General features: G+C 37.6%; 1 protein-coding gene across 5 annotated transcripts in view; it reads left to right on the forward strand.

Annotated features, from left to right (window-relative positions):
• Positions 1 to 17697, forward strand: part of ZEB2 (zinc finger E-box binding homeobox 2) — a 129790-nt gene that overhangs the window by 105854 nt on the left and 6239 nt on the right. For all 5 annotated transcript variants that reach the window (XM_036912715.2, XM_036912718.2, XM_036912716.2 and 2 more), the window contains exons 5-9: positions 4540 to 4728; positions 5418 to 5632; positions 8197 to 8305; positions 9242 to 11211; positions 12586 to 12766. In XM_036912715.2, coding sequence (XP_036768610.2) covers positions 4540 to 4728; positions 5418 to 5632; positions 8197 to 8305; positions 9242 to 11211; positions 12586 to 12766 — 2664 coding nt within the window. The remainder of the gene's footprint in view (positions 1 to 4539; positions 4729 to 5417; positions 5633 to 8196; positions 8306 to 9241; positions 11212 to 12585; positions 12767 to 17697) is intronic.

Consider the following 17697-nt stretch of genomic DNA (forward strand, 5'->3'; position numbering starts at 1 on the left):
TAAATTTTAGTTCTACATGCAAAATCTTTGATGAAGGTACAGGAAGAAATTAGTTGAGATTTCCTGTGAATTTTTGTAATGGTTTGGTCATAAATACCAGTACCACTTTGTCAGTGTGTTTTGACAGTTTGTTCAAGGAGAATATTACAGGAAAAAAAAGAAAAACCAGGTTGATTTTACACTAGAAAAATGCAGTGGGGCATTCTATAGCTTTCTAACAAATATTCTACCTCATTTCTGTGTTCACTATATGTTATTACAAAATCTTTGTAAAAACCAAATAGAATCAAGACTTCATCCTTCTCAACAATTTTGAGAGTAACCAAAATTTAATCCCATCATCTGTTCTACTATTATAACAATTAGGGTAATTTGGGATCTAAGAGACTGAAGCACAACATAGCCTAAAGCAGGAAAGGGAATTTTCTGGCTCACAGAATCCAAGGAGGGGTGACAGCACTGGAAGGACCTACATGCAGCTTGGCCTCAGGAGCAAATACAGCTAGAAATGTACTGTCAGGTTTTGCCATCTTGTCTCTGCTTTTCTCTGTCTATGGACTTCAATCCTCTCTTCATAAATCTTACTCCACATGGATACATCAGTTCTTCATTCTGCATCTTATAGCTATAGTCACTTATAGAAAAAAAAAAAACTGTCTTGATGATCTCTTTGGAACAAAAGTCCTGAAATCATAGGGAAGGGTTTTACTGACACATCTAGATCTGCTGTTTCCCCCTGGACCAGTCAACCATTTGGCCTGGAGGATGGAAGACTAAGATTGGTTCACTTCAGGTACAGGTTGGTCCCCTGTGGCTGGGGGAGCAGGTTCGTGCAATAACATGGCAGATCCCTTGGGTGCCATAAAGTTTGGCAATAGGGAAAATGGGAAGCTGTTCCCAGGCAAAGGAAAATGTTTTGGGCAGAAAATACATGTTACTAGCACCCAGAGCAGCAATAGGGATAAACCAAATTATTTATGGTGTTTATACCTAATTCATGGAAAGCTACATTCTAATCCACTTTTATGAGTCTATATATATGAGATATAAACTAATAACATATCCATACCACATGAAGAAAATCCTGATGAGGCAAACAGATTTAAATGGTTGAGGGCTATCTTCTTCTTGAGGCCCCTCACAATGAGCGCTATCAAACTCTTGCAAGTATTTATGATCACGACTACACAGTTCATCACATAATTGTTCTAAAATTGCCTGAAGAGTAGGTCTAACATCCTAACTCAACTGTAGGGATATTATGCTTCCTTTTACTGGAAGACTTCTACAACAAGATTTGTGTTAAGGACATAATTTACTCCACATTCATTCTATAAATGATTCTTGAGAGCCTACTAATTTCTAGGCAGTATCCTCAATGCTCTGGATACAAAGATGATCAAAGATAATTCTTAAAGACAGAACATGATTGATGTCTTTTGTTCCCATCACATCTGATGTAGAAATCCAGCATGGCCAGATTTGATCGAATAAGTGAATTGCCTCCCCAGGCACTGGTAGTGTGTCTAGATGCAGGTTGGTTTGCCTATCCAAAAAAAATCAGAATTTTCCTTTTTTTTAAAGCTGAAAGGCTATTAATGCAAATCCAATTTAATTTGCATTTGGTTACATTTCTGATAGAAACATTCATATGCAAATGAAAATCCATGCAAAGATAGCCAAATAATTCAAATAGTTGCTGAAATATCAAGCTAAAATGAGGATGTCAAATGTACATCATCCATGTTTTCTAGGTTACACTAAGGATTGTCAAAAGGGAAAATTTTCTTGAAAAGCTTAAATAAGTCATGTCTTAAACATTTGATGACATTCGAGTAGGTCTGGGTTCAGAAAGGGGCTCTTACTTATTTCTACTGCCACAGTACTGAAAAAGAAGTCAGTTGCTAGTCAGATAAGTCAAGTTGCTCAGAAGTTCATCTTGGGTCCACCATTTTGTTCCCTTTATCTTTTCCTGCCCTTAAAAACAGAAGGTGCTTTCTGATCTATCCAAAGTTATTTTGATGATGCAAAACAATGAACAAATAGTCTGTGCAAGTTGGCTGTTCCTTCATACTCCCTAGTGACTCAGTGGTTCACATTAAATGACCATCACAATCACCGCCAATAGGGATCATTTGGAAAGTGTCGATGGCATCATGAGTATACCTGTGGAAAAGTGATCTTAAGCAATGTCCATGTTCTTTGAAGAAAAGATTCAAGACTTAAGATTCAAAGAAAAGATTTAAGTGAAATTTCAAGATATAAAACCTTAATCAACTATTGCATATTCCAAACTTATATTTGAAGGAAATACAGGTTTTGGAATCAGACTTTTGCTCTTACTAAACTTACCAGAATTTGGAGTGGCAAAAGAGAAGGGTTTGAGATCACAGCATTCAGGATTGTTAGCACTTAGTCTAATAGTCTATATAGCATAATCCCCTCCCCCCTCACCCCAGTTTCCTTTTATTTGACCCACTGTATTAGTTCATAGCTTCAAGTCTTTCTAGAATTCCAGTACTCCCTGCTTTGGTGCATGTCACCTGCCATCCACTCAAATTCAGCAAGCCTGAACCTAAAGGAGGATCTTAGTCTCTCCCTCCTTGGCACATCCAGTCCTTCTCCAGGCCTTGTGATTTCACTTCTTAAGTATCTATCACATCCAGTCATTTCTCATAGTTTCATCACTAATTCCTTAACCTATATCTTTTGTTTGGTCTATGGCAAGAGACTCCTAACTGGTTTCCCAGAATCAATTTTTCTTTGACTGCAATCTCCTTTTGTACTATAGCCAGAGCTGTCATTTAATAATGCAGATAAGCCATAATTTCATCCAACCATCCTCTTTGCTTGATATCCTTCAATAGCTCCCTGTTTCTCTTAGAATGAAACAGAAACCTTTAACAGAGCTATGGCACACTGCATGGTCTGCTTCCCGCCTGCCTCTCTGCCTTTACAGCATACCGCTCCCCTTTCACTCTCTGTCCTCCAGCCCTGTACTTCACATGGCGAAATGCACCTTCTAGTCACCACCATCATGTACATGCTGCCCTTCCCCAGCTTCCAAAGCTAGTTAATTTCACTCTTTCTCAATTAAAACTGTCCTGATCTTCCAGACCCCACCATGTCCTCCTGTCACTCATACTACTACCATACAACTTTATCTCATAATATTTGAGTTTACAATGTTATATTTGTTTTTGAGATAATATGAATATCTCGTGGCTTCCTGAAGGATGAGACTAGATCTCTTTTTTCTTATCAAAACAAGACATGATGCTTACCATATACCAGGCATTGAGTAAATACTTGTTGAATTAATGGAAAGTTCCGCTTTCTATTCTTTTCATCTACAATCCACAAGTTCATAATAGTGAAAGCCAAAAATAAAAATAAAATTTGACTAGCTTGCTTGAATATCACTCTGCCATAGCCTGCCAGGGATAACTAGTATGGCAAATATTGTAATACCTTCTATGGCAGAGAAGGTGAGTTGTAGAATATGGTGAGATTAAGGTTAACTGCTCTCAGAAATGGCGGAAGTAGGACTCCGCCATTAATTGTACCAGCAAAGGCCTTTTTTTAACCTACTCGTGGAAGAGAATAATGTACCAGCCAATCTGCCAACTCTGTCTTAGGCATAAAAAACTTTATTTAGGATATTTAAGCCACAGCTTATTTCAGAAACATATCTAGAAATTTCAAAAATAAAAAGTGACACAAGTTGCTAAAATTGATTTACAACTATTATTCGTTTCATGGGAATAGAGTCATAATTACAAAAGTTAAAAATCATATAAAATCACACAGCAAATATAGCCAGCTTCATAACTCCCTCTGTTACTTTTATTTCTATCAGTTGTGAGCTTAATTTTATTTTTAGTCAGCTTTAAAATGCTGAGCTAAATATTGAAATTATAGGGAAAGATAAACTGCCACATCCCATGATGTTTTAACAAAGTCCCATTATTATCTCTCTAGGAATATCCATCCTTTCGCATCTGTCTCAGAGTGTGCAGTCCTGGCCATCTGTGATATTCAGAGAGTAGAAGGTTAAAAGCTTATATTTAGCAACAGGATGTATCTGTGGTTAGAAATGTTAAGTTTAGTGGACAATAAAAAATTAAATATACCTTTCTTAAAAGAAAAGGGAGTTTTATATAGACCATTAAAGAAGCTTTGAGCTCATATTATCTTTCATGTTTAGGGACCTCAGGATGTAGTTCTGTTGTTTTTCTTTAATTTTCCCTAAAAGACATCTTAAAATTTCCTTCATTCCTTGGGAATTACACAGATGAGTATTGCAGAAAGAAGAAAATGTGCCTATGTAACTTAGGCATATTATCCTCTGTCTTTCACATATGTTATGAGGCTCAACACTCAATCAATAACTGGTCATCTTCAATACTTCTTACAAATAAACTAGGTGTTTGTGGTCTTTTAACAAGTCCACATTGCTTACTAACAATGATGTAAGTGGGCTTGGGCACCTAGGAAGGAGGCCCTAGAAGGACATTTCTTCTCCTTTTATAATTTCAGTTAAGAATGCAAATTGCACATCAGACTTTGAAGAATACTTTGCCAAAAGAAAACTGGAGGAGCGCGATGGCCATGCAGTCAGCATCGAGGAGTACCTGCAGCGCAGTGACACAGCCATTATTTACCCAGAAGCCCCTGAGGAGCTGTCTCGCCTTGGCACGCCAGAGGCCAATGGGCAAGAAGAAAATGGTGAGGCTGTAATTCATTTTTAGCCACTACACTGACCTCTGCAGCTGTTACAATTACAAATGCACTACATGCCTGGGTGTTTACCTTAAAATTTGAAGAACAGCTGCAGAGGCATGGAATTTCATGAGCAAAGATTAGAACTGTAATTTTAGGGTATTGTGAAATTTTTTTGTCAGCAAATTTGTGTCATTTGTACATCCAATAAAGAACAAGAACAATTAGAGCCTCTTTCTAGGAGATAAAAATATCTAAATTGATTCCTATCTTTCTGAAATATTTCACTTTTGAGGAAAAAAAAAGTTTAGGAGTTGACCCTAACCTTTTGTTCTTCTTAACTGACACCTGAAAAGCTCCCTCACGCTGTGAATTCCCCAGTCACACGTGACTAAAGGTTTACGACAAACTGTCAGTCACCTAAAGAGAATCGCCTCGTTTATCAGCTGTTTAAATTTCCCCCCAAAAGCTCAAGTAATTAATTAATTGTGCAGCACAGTGTGAGCTGATTCCGACAAGTCTGTCCTGGGTGTGCGAGGGGACTGGTGTGTGCGGAGGCCGAGGGCGACGATGGCACTCTCGTGGAGCAGATTGCCGTGATTCCTGTCATACCATCCCGGGCAGTCAGCCCATTAGCTGCCATTGATTTACTGACCTTTTGGCCTGCTTCTCTCCCTCTCGTCTCTCGGCTCCAGACCTGCCACCTGGAACTCCAGATGCTTTTGCCCAACTGCTGACCTGCCCCTACTGCGACCGGGGCTACAAGCGCTTGACATCCCTGAAGGAGCACATCAAGTACCGCCACGAGAAGAATGAGGAGAACTTTTCCTGCCCTCTTTGTAGCTACACGTTTGCCTACCGCACCCAGCTCGAGCGGCATATGGTGACGCACAAGCCAGGGACAGATCAGGTGGGGGGTTGGTTTTAAGTGATTTCTTTCTATAATAACCCCTTAGAGAAACGATATTGCTTTGATTGGCAATCATTATTAATTTTTCATGGCATTTTGAAGATGCAGATCTTTTAATGGTAATAGCTTTAATTGAGGTCTAAATGATTTTTTGATGGTCTCTTCTAATATGATTTAATAGTCTTATGTTCACGATCGAGTGAGTGTGTTAATTTCTAATTTAGAAATTTTATTTGCACTTTAACTTGACTTTAGTTTCATTTTTATGTTCCACAAAAAGTGAATGAAATTGTGGCATTTTAATTATACATTATTAAACATCTCAGCAATTTTAATTCCATTTTTTACCTAGTTTTAGAATTTTTTTATATAGCATCTAAGTCATAGTAAAAGAAGTGTATATTTCTTCCATTTGTCATATAATACCTTCAATTACTTAGAGTATTTTTACAAGCTGCTACTAGTTTATGAAGTCTAAGTGTTTTAAGGAAATCAAAAAGGCATATTCTGTATGTGCATATAAATTGAATAAACTAGATTAACACTAAAATGTTGGACATACATTTAAAATGTTCCCTTTTTGATGTGCATATTTGTAGCTAAATGTTAAAATTCCTCTGACTCTCTTGGCTTACTTATGTTAAAAATAAAAACTCTATGTTGAACAGGTAAGCATAGCTTCTTAAATTCTTAAAATGATTGAATAGGATTGATTCAGTGTCCCTTAAATGTTTAAGCAACACTGCTCTTTCTGTCCTCCTGGGAGAATTGAGTGCAGATTGATATTATGATGTGTTCAGATGGTAACAGAAATGTATGTTCCTTAAGTCCCCATCCCTGGCCCCACGGATCTGGAATCACCCTATATATGCCTTCACACCATAGCTGTTTTAAAAATTATTAAGCAGAATGTTCAGAAAATTCTTAGGGGCTTTATTTTCTTTGAAGAAACACAATCAAGCCATGGTGATGATACTATATTATGGAATTTCACTATTTAAAAATCATTCCATTTATATCTGGTTGGGCTTGTCACCTGAATGTTTTGCAAAAAGCAGTGATAAAATCTATGCTTGCCTAGTTATACTTATGTAACAGTTTATCTCCCCTTGCTTGTATGCACAAAACTCTAGGAAAAAAAAAAAAGAGTGCCTAGATATTTATCTAGCATAACTGCTTTAAATTTCACATGCAGAAGTGTGATTGTGTTGGCGCATTATGAATGGTAGCTTTGGTGTTGAAAAGTCCCCTCATTTGCTCATGGCATTTACAATTAGTAAATTAAAATGATTGTATCATATTAACAGTGGCACAACTAAAGTTTATAGTAGTCCTCTGAGGGCTGTGGGGGGAGACAAAGCAGCTGTTGCTGTTTGTTTATGCAACTCAGCAACATATGAGCGCTGGTCCCTCAATGGCGCTCGGCAGGCTGGGCTCCGCTTGATCTTTGAAGGTTGCTGCTGTTTGAACAAACCTCCCTGTGTCCCATGTAACACCATCTGTCTCACTAGGAATGTGGGAAGATTCAGCACACCCTAGCAGTTGTCATACCGTTTCTGTGCTGTCTTTTTGCAAAAGGCTTTTGTGTCATTGCTGCTTGAAAAAGGCTGACCTCCTACCTTGAGCATCCAGAGTGGATGACTGTATTTTTTTTTTCTCCGAATTCTAAGTCACAGTGCTTTTTTTCCCTTGCTCAAAAAGGTCAGCTGTGTTTGATTATATCTCTGCTGCTTTTAACTTGTCTTTTCAGCAAACTTTTTTTTTCTTTTTTGTCCAACTCCCTAGCATACTACTAAAAAGGAAAATGAAAAGTCATTGCAGTCTTTCCTACTGGCCTGTGATAAAGCTGCTCAAGCAGCTAGAGTCTAAGATGTTGTCTCTTACATTTGATACTGAATCAAATCTGATATGCAATAGCTCAGGAAAAACAGAGTTTACATTTGCTACTAGAGCAGTGAGTGGGATATTTAAACATGCTTATCATGTAATGAAATATTTATAGTCAAGGATTTGTGTGTGTGTGTGTATGTGTGGTTTCTTTTTTCTTCTTTAAATTTGGTGTTGCTTCAGTGTAAGATGTACTTGTATCCTGCTACAGAAAATTTGATAAAATTAGTTGTCATGTGGGGAGTATTTTTATAGACTATTTAGAATTTTCAGGAAAGTATTTATTTTTTTCTTGACAAAATAGTTGCATTCCAACAGGGAATCCTCAGATTTTAGAATTTGCAGTAAACAGAGAGCCACAGACATCTTTACAATTATACTTTCTCATCTCCAAAGGCTCAAAGACACATTTTGGAAAAGAGACTACAGAGATAATTCTAAAACAAGTGTTGGATGCACATGGGAAAGCGCTTTTTTGTTGTTGTTGTTTTTACTTGTTCCAATTTTATTGCCAACATTATCACTTTTATTGCAACTCTGAAAGACTGGGCAAATAAATAAACATGCACTCAAACCTTTTGGCCCTTCTGAAAAATAGAGGCCTTTAAAAAATATCTGTAACAAATGTCCTTTGTTCCTGCTACACAAAACTGATGTCAGTGTTTCCTTTTTTATAGCACCAACTGTTGACCCAAGGAGCAGGTAATCGCAAGTTCAAATGCACAGAGTGCGGCAAAGCCTTCAAATATAAACACCATCTAAAAGAGCACCTGCGCATTCACAGTGGTGAGTAGCAGAGGTGCTGGTGCTCCTGTTTGCATTTTGTTTCATCAGGGGAGTTTAAAAAGATTGTCTAAAATGTGCACGATCCTGTTTGTTGCTTTTTGGAATGAGCCATTTATTTCATAAATTGTGCATGCCTGCTTGCTCTTCACGAGACTATGTACTACCAAGAGCATGATCTTATAAAAAGAAGAGGGTGCGATGCTTGCTAAACACTGCAAATGCTTTGATGTATTTATTACAAAGTCTAGGAGTAGCTCCTCTTTGTCCTTTTAAAAACCTCTTCTACAGATTAAATGTTTTTGACCTGAAGAACACTCAGCTGGCAAATTCTGAACAATACTCATTTTTGATACCTAGTCATGAAAGAAAAAGTTGGAGAATTTTGGATAAGAGCTTTTGTATGATAAATGCTCCTTGGTTCCTGAGAGCTGTATATCACAGAACAGCATCCTACCACTGAGATTTCTCCTTTATAACTATTTTCATAGCTCTGCCAAGCATTTTATTACCAAATTGGATGCTATTCAAAGGACTAGTTGGATTGGTAGAATCAATGGAATCTCCACAGAGTTGATTAAAGCCATGGCTCCACTTCCCTTTAAATACTGTGACATCTTTATTGTGCTATTGACCACACATTAATCTGACACTCTGTTTAAATAGGAGGCTGCCGATGGCAAGACAAGATTTGGGATCCTGGCTGAAAGAGGCATAGATAGCCCTCACCTTCCACTGCTAACATCTTGAATTATGTCCTCTCAGGGTAGATAAAGCCCAGAAACAGTTACGACCACATATTTCTAATCTAAGCACCTAGAATGTAGAGGTACCCCATTGTGTTCTTTTCATTTGGTTTCACAAATTCCTGTCTTGGAAGACAACTGCAGTGGTTGCTCAATCAAAGAAATGTAACTTTCATTTTAATTATCTTTTTAGGTGAAAAACCGTATGAGTGCCCAAACTGCAAGAAACGTTTCTCCCATTCTGGTTCCTACAGTTCACACATCAGCAGCAAGAAATGTATTGGTTTAATCTCTGTTAATGGCCGAATGAGAAACAGTATCAAGACGGGTTCTTCTCCCAATTCCGTTTCTTCTTCTCCTACTAATTCAGCTATTACCCAGTTAAGAAACAAATTGGAGAATGGAAAACCACTTAGTATGTCTGAACAAACAGGCTTACTTAAAATTAAAACAGAACCACTAGACTTCAATGACTATAAAGTTCTTATGGCCACACACGGGTTTAGTGGCACTAGTCCCTTTATGAATGGCGCACTTGGTGCCACCAGCCCTTTAGGAGTCCATCCATCTGCTCAGAGTCCAATGCAGCACTTAGGGGTAGGGATGGAAGCCCCTCTACTTGGATTTCCCACAATGAATAGTAACTTAAGTGAGGTACAAAAGGTTCTACAGATTGTGGACAATACGGTTTCCAGGCAAAAAATGGACTGCAAGGCTGAAGAAATTTCAAAGTTGAAAGGTTACCACATGAAGGATCCATGCTCTCAACCTGAGGAACAAGGAGTCACTTCTCCTAATATTCCACCTGTAGGTCTTCCAGTCGTGAGTCATAATGGTGCCACTAAAAGTATTATTGACTATACATTAGAAAAAGTCAATGAAGCCAAAGCTTGCCTCCAGAGCTTGACTACTGACTCAAGGAGACAGATCAGTAATATAAAGAAAGAGAAGCTCCGTACTTTAATAGACCTGGTCACCGATGATAAAATGATTGAGAACCACAACATAACCACTCCATTTTCATGCCAGTTCTGCAAAGAAAGTTTTCCTGGCCCCATTCCCCTGCATCAGCACGAACGCTACCTTTGTAAGATGAACGAAGAGATCAAGGCAGTCCTGCAACCTCATGACAACATCGTCCCCAACAAAGCCGGAGTTTTTGTTGATAATAAAACCCTCCTCTTGTCATCTGTACTTTCTGAGAAAGGAATGACAAGCCCCATCAACCCATACAAGGACCACATGTCTGTACTTAAAGCATATTATGCTATGAACATGGAGCCCAACTCTGATGAACTGCTGAAAATTTCCATTGCTGTGGGCCTTCCTCAGGAATTTGTGAAGGAATGGTTTGAGCAACGAAAAGTCTACCAATATTCAAATTCCAGGTCACCATCACTGGAAAGGAACTCCAAGCCGTTAGCTGCCAACAGTAACCCTTCTACAAAAGACTGTTTGTTACCCAGGTCTCCCGTCAAACCTATGGACTCCATCACGTCACCGTCTATAGCAGAACTCCACAACAGCGTTACGAATTGTGACCCTCCTCTCAGGCTAACAAAACCTTCCCACTTTCCCAGTATGAAACCTGTTGAGAAATTGGACCACTCAAGGAGCAACACTCCCTCTCCCTTAAATCTTTCCTCCACATCTTCTAAAAACTCCCACAGTAGTTCTTACACTCCAAACAGCTTCTCTTCGGAGGAGCTCCAGGCTGAGCCTTTGGACTTGTCGTTACCAAAACAAATGAGAGAACCCAAAAGTATTACAGCCACAAAGAACAAGACGAAAGCTAGCAGTGTAAATTTAGACCATAACAGTGTTTCTTCATCCTCCGAAAACTCAGATGAGCCTCTAAACTTGACTTTTATCAAGAAGGAGTTTTCAAATTCCAATAATCTGGACAACAAGAGCACTAATCCAGTGTTCGGCATGAACCCATTTAGTGCCAAACCTTTATACACGGCTCTCCCTCCACAAAGCGCATTTCCCCCTGCCTCTTTCATGCCACCAGTCCAGACCAGTATCCCTGGGCTACGACCATACCCGGGACTGGATCAGATGAGTTTCCTACCACACATGGCCTATACCTACCCAACGGGAGCAGCTACATTTGCTGACATGCAGCAAAGGAGAAAGTACCAGCGGAAACAAGGATTTCAGGTAACAAGACTCTTTGGGGCTCAGAAGGGAGGAGATGAAAATTATATTGTTGATCTGCATGTACGAAAAAAAAGATACCTTAGTGACAAGTCCCAGTGCCATGTTTTGAGCAGAAATAGGAGAGTTTGTGTTAACTTGAACTTAAAACTGAGTGGGCTGACAAATAAAGGGCGACACGATGGATCCCTGTACTAGGTAACAGCACGTTTGCCTTTAAAAAATAAAGAATTGAGTATTTGTTTTTGAGGCTTATTTAGATTGTCCAGTCTGCTCGCAGAACTGTACATTGATAACAGTATTTGGAAGGACTTACAAACATCTTGAAAGTCATTATTTATAACAGTTATGTACTTTTACAGATATACAGTTTGCAATAATGCATGTATAAATTTGGTATATGTTTGGTTTTATAGAGAACAGTTTAGGTTGAAGAGTATTTTTTAAAAGATTTTGTACATTCCACATACTTTTGTAATTTTCAAACTAGTAAATAATTTGTGGTTTTTCAAATACAAAAGCAGGCATGTTTTGACATCATGGAGTGTAGTCCCTGTTTGTAAAATAGGAGCATAAGTAGCAGGGAACCTCTGTAACAGCTGTTCCTGTATTCCAATTTACAGTACATCTGCCCTCTTTGTAAATGTATTTAAGCCTATTTAATCTTCTCTAATATTAATTAGTGCAAACATAGTCTAAGAAAACTGAACTGTGGGCTAGCAAATGGAAATGTATGTTATCATGCAAGTTTGTACTCCTTTGGATCAAGACAAAATAAATATCAAGAAATTTAATAATTTACTGATCCACATTCATTATTGCTCAATGCTGAAGGCTGTTTTAACATAGATAGAACATTGATAAAAAGTGTTATTAATATTCCCTATTTCAGATTAGAAAATTAAATATAAAAATTTAGCTTGAGGCCTTTAGTTGGTAGACATACATTTAAATAGATTGCATAATAATAACATTTTGTACCTAAATATAAAATTCAATTAAAATGGGGTTTCCACAGCTACAGATCACTTCTAAAGTTAACCACACTAGAAAACACACAAATTCTAGCACTTGTGTATGTTTTCTAATATAAAGAAAAAGAAGAATTTTAGAAAATTTTGCATCTTCCTCACCTTCAGAGATGACTGTTTTCTATCCTTGAAAAACAGCGAGCTCTACCAAAGGCAGAGGAAAATTTATATTTTTGTTGAGCTGCAAGACCTCATGTATTGTTCATGGGGAGTAATAAGTGTTTTTAAAAATGAGGTTGATAAATTGCAAGCACTTTGGGAGTTCTCCAAATGTCAGCCTATATGAAGTTGTTTGGTACAAACACAAAGAGAAGAGACTGTGTTGAACTGTGTGATTCTATCACAGGGAGAATTGCTTGATGGAGCACAAGACTACATGTCAGGCCTAGATGACATGACAGACTCCGATTCCTGTCTGTCTCGAAAGAAGATCAAGAAGACAGAGAGTGGCATGTATGCATGTGACTTATGTGACAAGACATTCCAGAAAAGCAGTTCCCTTCTGCGACATAAATACGAACACACAGGTATGAGTGACTTTGACTAGCTAGTTAGAGCTTCCTGGCCTGCTGTACATTTCACAATATTTAATGACTGCACTTGTGCAGCATAAGATGTAGCATATGCTGATACCTTCAACAAGGAAGAAATAATGCTTTTGCCGAGCTCAGTAGGACATTTTTGTTGCCTGCTTATTGGATCATTCATGTGTTTATGAGTGTGCTTGTCTTCATATCTTTTAAGTTAATCTGTATACCAAATTCACAAATCATATCAAAGGTATATTTAAATGATCAAGGCAATGAAATGGCGTGACATGGGCCAATTCTCTAAAACACCTCCAAATTCTTAAGCTGTGATGAATTTTCATATGTAAAAACTTAATAAAAAATTCAGTCAGTCATGTAATGGTTTTATCACCCAAACATCAAGTGAGCCATGATTTGGGGGTGATTCTGTTGGGTTTTATAAACTGGCCATATTTTGAGTAAACTAAAGGCATTAATATTGTGGAAGAAAAGATGTAAGTAAAGTAATAGCCTGAATGACTTGTTGAAAGTACTTACATTTGGGAGATTAACATAAAACTTTCTACATTTAATTAGTCTATTTCCTATTAATGCATAACTAATTAGGAAGAATTCTACAGAGTTGAGAGTTGGCAAGATAGCAGCCTAATTCTTCCCTGTGAGTAGAGAGACAGTGGGTTAGTTTTTTTAAAAAGAAAGGTGAAGGACCGCAACGTGAAACAGTATTAGTTCCCACAGTCCAAGATCTGATCTGCAGTCCAAGAGCTACACCTGTGTGCCCTTCCCATTTCCTGCCACCCTCAATCACACAGTGATTCAGCCTCACCCCAGTGCCCAGTCCCGCTCCAGTTCTTCCCGAGTAGAAATCTGGCATGCTGCGCTGGCCCTAAATAGGACAAGAACAGGTGTAGGATCTCAATCAACGTATCAGCAGGGAGAAATTACAGAAAAACTCTCATTTTAAACCAGAAAGTCTAGCACCAAATGCTTTAATATAAAGGAAAAATTATTAACCTAACATTAATGACTTCTAGGGAAAAGTGAAGAAGAGACCAGCAAGAAAAAAGGAGGAAAAGGAATGTGAATACTTTCTGTTGTACTTTTTATGTATTTTTTCTTTTTGTAGTTGATAGACAATCTTATATTGGTGTCAAGTACACAACGCAGTGGTTCACCAGTTTCCCACATTAGTGAATCCTCACCCCCACTAGTGCAGTTACTGTCTGTCAACAAAGAAAGATCTTACAGAACCACTGGCTATATTCTCTGTGCTATATTATGATTGAGAATTTTTGTGCCCCTTTATTCCCCTCCACCTCCCTGCCTACCCACCCCACCCCTTCCCCCATGGTAACCACCAGTCACTTCTCAGTGTCTCTGAGTCTACTGCTTTGACTGCCAAAATACATGGCACCCTTTTTAGTGATTGAAGACTATCCTTGGGAAGCACTTGTTCTCATCACCTTCCAGAAGCAGTCTGAGAGATGGGGAAAGGTTGGGTGAGTTTTACATTAAGTATTGAGGGCATTTGTAAAGAGAACAAGCTTAATAAATAATAGCATTCTTACTCCAACCACTCCGACTTTCTTTTTCTTCAGCTGTCTGATGTTATTATTATTTTAAAAATTCAACTCATATTACATTAAAAACAACCTAATTTGAATAACAAATCCCAATTGGTTTTATACTTGTGTGATACAATGCAATGTTTGAAACATCAAAATTTTCCTACATTTGTCGTTTTTCTTAGATAGCAATACAAATTTTCTTTAGTACCAAGTCCTGTTAAGTATTTGTAAAGCTATTTTCATACCTAAATCTACTTTTATATTTTAATCAACCTCAAATATATTTTGTATTTCATTATTCAGCTACAGTAGGCACATCACTGAAGGCATCTTTCCCTCTCTGATTGGTTTTATTATATGACCATATGCAAACTCTATCACTTACTACATGGTGAGTGTAAAACTTTTATTTTAGTGAGGGCTATCATACATATTGACATCCAGTCAGTATCTTTATTTCTTATCAATTAGAAAGTCCATAAACTTCATAGGTGTATAAATCGTTGAGAGACCCAAAAGTTGACAAACCCAAATAGACATGATCAATTTGAAAAATATACTGTATTTTCAAAAATAAAAATAAAATGCTCTGGTCCTTTAAGATGTGAGAATATCTGCTGTCTAGAAATATGGCCTAGCAACAAGATGCTAACCATCCAATGGTTTTCCTAAACACGTGATTAATTATCCTTCTGTTGGCTTCCCAACTTGTTAAGTTTCCAGCTTGTTAACTTTTTGGTCTCTTGACCAACCATCTCATGACATTACTACCATCAGTGTGTTAGGTTCCATTGAAGTGAAGTTCTTCATGAATTTTCTATCACTACAATGTATGTGGAAATTTAGTCCATTTTCCTTCTGTAATTGGGCCCCACAAGCCTTTTATTTGTTAATATTAAGCACTAAGTAATACTTTGAGAATGTATTAATATGAAATTATAATTGAGAATAGTCTTTGGGTTGATTGATTCTGAGGTTGGGAAATGAAGTTGAGTCCTCATTTGATTACATGTTGATTACAAATGTGTCATTGATAAAGTGTGATCGTTACATCCGTCTACAATTTAACATCAGAATAGTTTAAATTAAGAAGGAAATTATGAGCTGCTTATTCTTGAGATCCTGTGCTTTTTTACCTCACCCTTTTTAATTCATTTCTCAGGCAGACACCAAAGACATACTGCTTAATTTTCCTTACCAGTGGGTATATTGCTTGCCTGCTTTTCCTGGGACCCAGGACCTAGGACTGAGACAGAGGAAGGAAACACAACATAAATGTTGACGTCAGTAGGATGAATTGTCACAAGCCAGTACTGTGAAATAAAATCTGGAACTCCTGTTACGCACTGTCAGGAGCTCATTTATATTCTACTAATATTTAAATCTGACATTTATTGAGTACTTTCCCCATTGAGACATTGTGGTAGGGGCTTTTAAACCCACCTTATTTAGAAAAGTAATAAAAATGTTTCTATTTTTAAGTAGAAAGTTCAAGTTTTAAATAAATTACCAGCCAACTTTGTTTCTCAGTTATATGATAACATTTTTCATACCACAAATTCTCCATTTATTAACTTCAATTATCATTCTAGCTGTCAGGTGAATCATGAACCTTGAGAAAAAAATTTACCCTAAAAAAGTTTTGATTTACTCAGTGTCAATTCAGATGTTTTTCTCAATTTGTTCATGCGGAAATTTAATTTTAAGACATCTTGATTTGAAACAGGTAAACCAATCAAACAAGTTAAAAAGAGACAAATGTCCAAGCCAGATCCTATTTAAATAGAATTTATTAAATGCTTGCCAGTGGCACTTCTGGAGATTAGCAGAGTATTTAGTGCAAAGTATAGGCCCAACCCTTCCCAATCCTCTGCTCCCAAATTCTGTCTTTTGCATGGCATAATAGCTGAACATTTTATTTTTCCAGGTTGTCAGTTGATAATGTAGAATTAATATATTTCTATTATAAGCATAATTGATTGAATTCTCTGAAATCGATTGCCTGTAAGCATAGAATATCTGTATAATAGACTGCAGTTCAGTGGGCGCCCCCCAAGCATTTGTGACAGGCTTTGAAACTCGTCCTGGAGAGTGCTCGTTCTCTTTCAGAACACTGCTCTCTGCTTTGTTCCTGTAATGTTCATTCAAAATTACTCACACAGCTGCTCTGGGGAGTGACCTGTTTGACCTTTTTGTGCTCCTGAGCTGATGAGACATTAGTATCCAAAGCAGTTCTACCCATGCACGCTGTTAAAACTAAGGCCACAAGAAATTTTTCATCTACAATTTCTCTTCTTTCCATTCACCTTCATTTCTTCCTGTTACATGCATCTTGTTTACAACTTGGGAAATTATTGAACACGTGTTAGTGAATATGTTAGATAATGAACTGAGTGCTTACCACCTGCAGTCTTTGTATTAAACACTTAACCTATGTTGCTGTCTCCTTTACCCCTACGTCCAGTCCACAAGGTTGGTCCCCAAATGATCTCCTTTTAATCCTCAGAGAGGTTAAATGCCTGAGTTGCATAGCTGATTGTAGAAGGTGGATTTGAACCCAAGCAATCAGACTTCACGACCCATTCTCCCCTGTTTAACACAGCACCATCCTGCCCCTATGAACAAACTGCCACTGTCAAAAACATCTTATCCTTACTCTTGATAGCATCCTTTTCTTTAAGGTTCAAGGACACACAAGAGAGATCAAACTCATACATAGCAACTTAAAGCTTTCTGGAAGGCAAAGCCTCTTGTCTTTTTTGCAAATACACTTCTGCTTCCTGTTAAATTACCTCCCCACCATGGTGGTCGTGTCAGATGAAAAACCATGCTATCTTGCCAGACTCTTGGCACTCTGTTGAAATTCTCTTCTCTGTTATCCAGTTTACCTCATTCAAAACATCTTTTCTAGAAGTTAAGGAGTAGTTCTTGTGTGGATTGAATTATACTTCTTTCTTCAATTAGCTGCCTTGAAGTAGATTACTAGACCCTTCCTTATTTCCAGTGTGAGTAGTCAGCAACAAGTATCTAATTTCTTCTCTTGCAGGTAAATAACTTCTTCCCACTCTAGTATTGTTCCTTACCACCGCTGTCATCACTAAGTTTATATTGGACCTTCCAGTAAAATAAAGACCATCAATGAAATATATAGCAGCCTATGGCATTTTCTAAATAGTAACATGCCCCAGAGCCATTCAATAATGTTATTAAAGATATTTGATTACTAATTGAGATTATATATCACCAGATAACTGAATACCTGAAGTGTGTAGAATGGGTTCCTAATCTTATAACATAACACTTAGCAAATGAAAATGGGGTTGAATCTACTAATGCTGGCTTTTAATTTAATTTATTGAA

The sequence above is a fragment of the Manis pentadactyla genome, chromosome 8 (assembly GCF_030020395.1).
Source record: "Manis pentadactyla isolate mManPen7 chromosome 8, mManPen7.hap1, whole genome shotgun sequence".
Lineage (NCBI taxonomy): Eukaryota > Metazoa > Chordata > Mammalia > Pholidota > Manidae > Manis > Manis pentadactyla.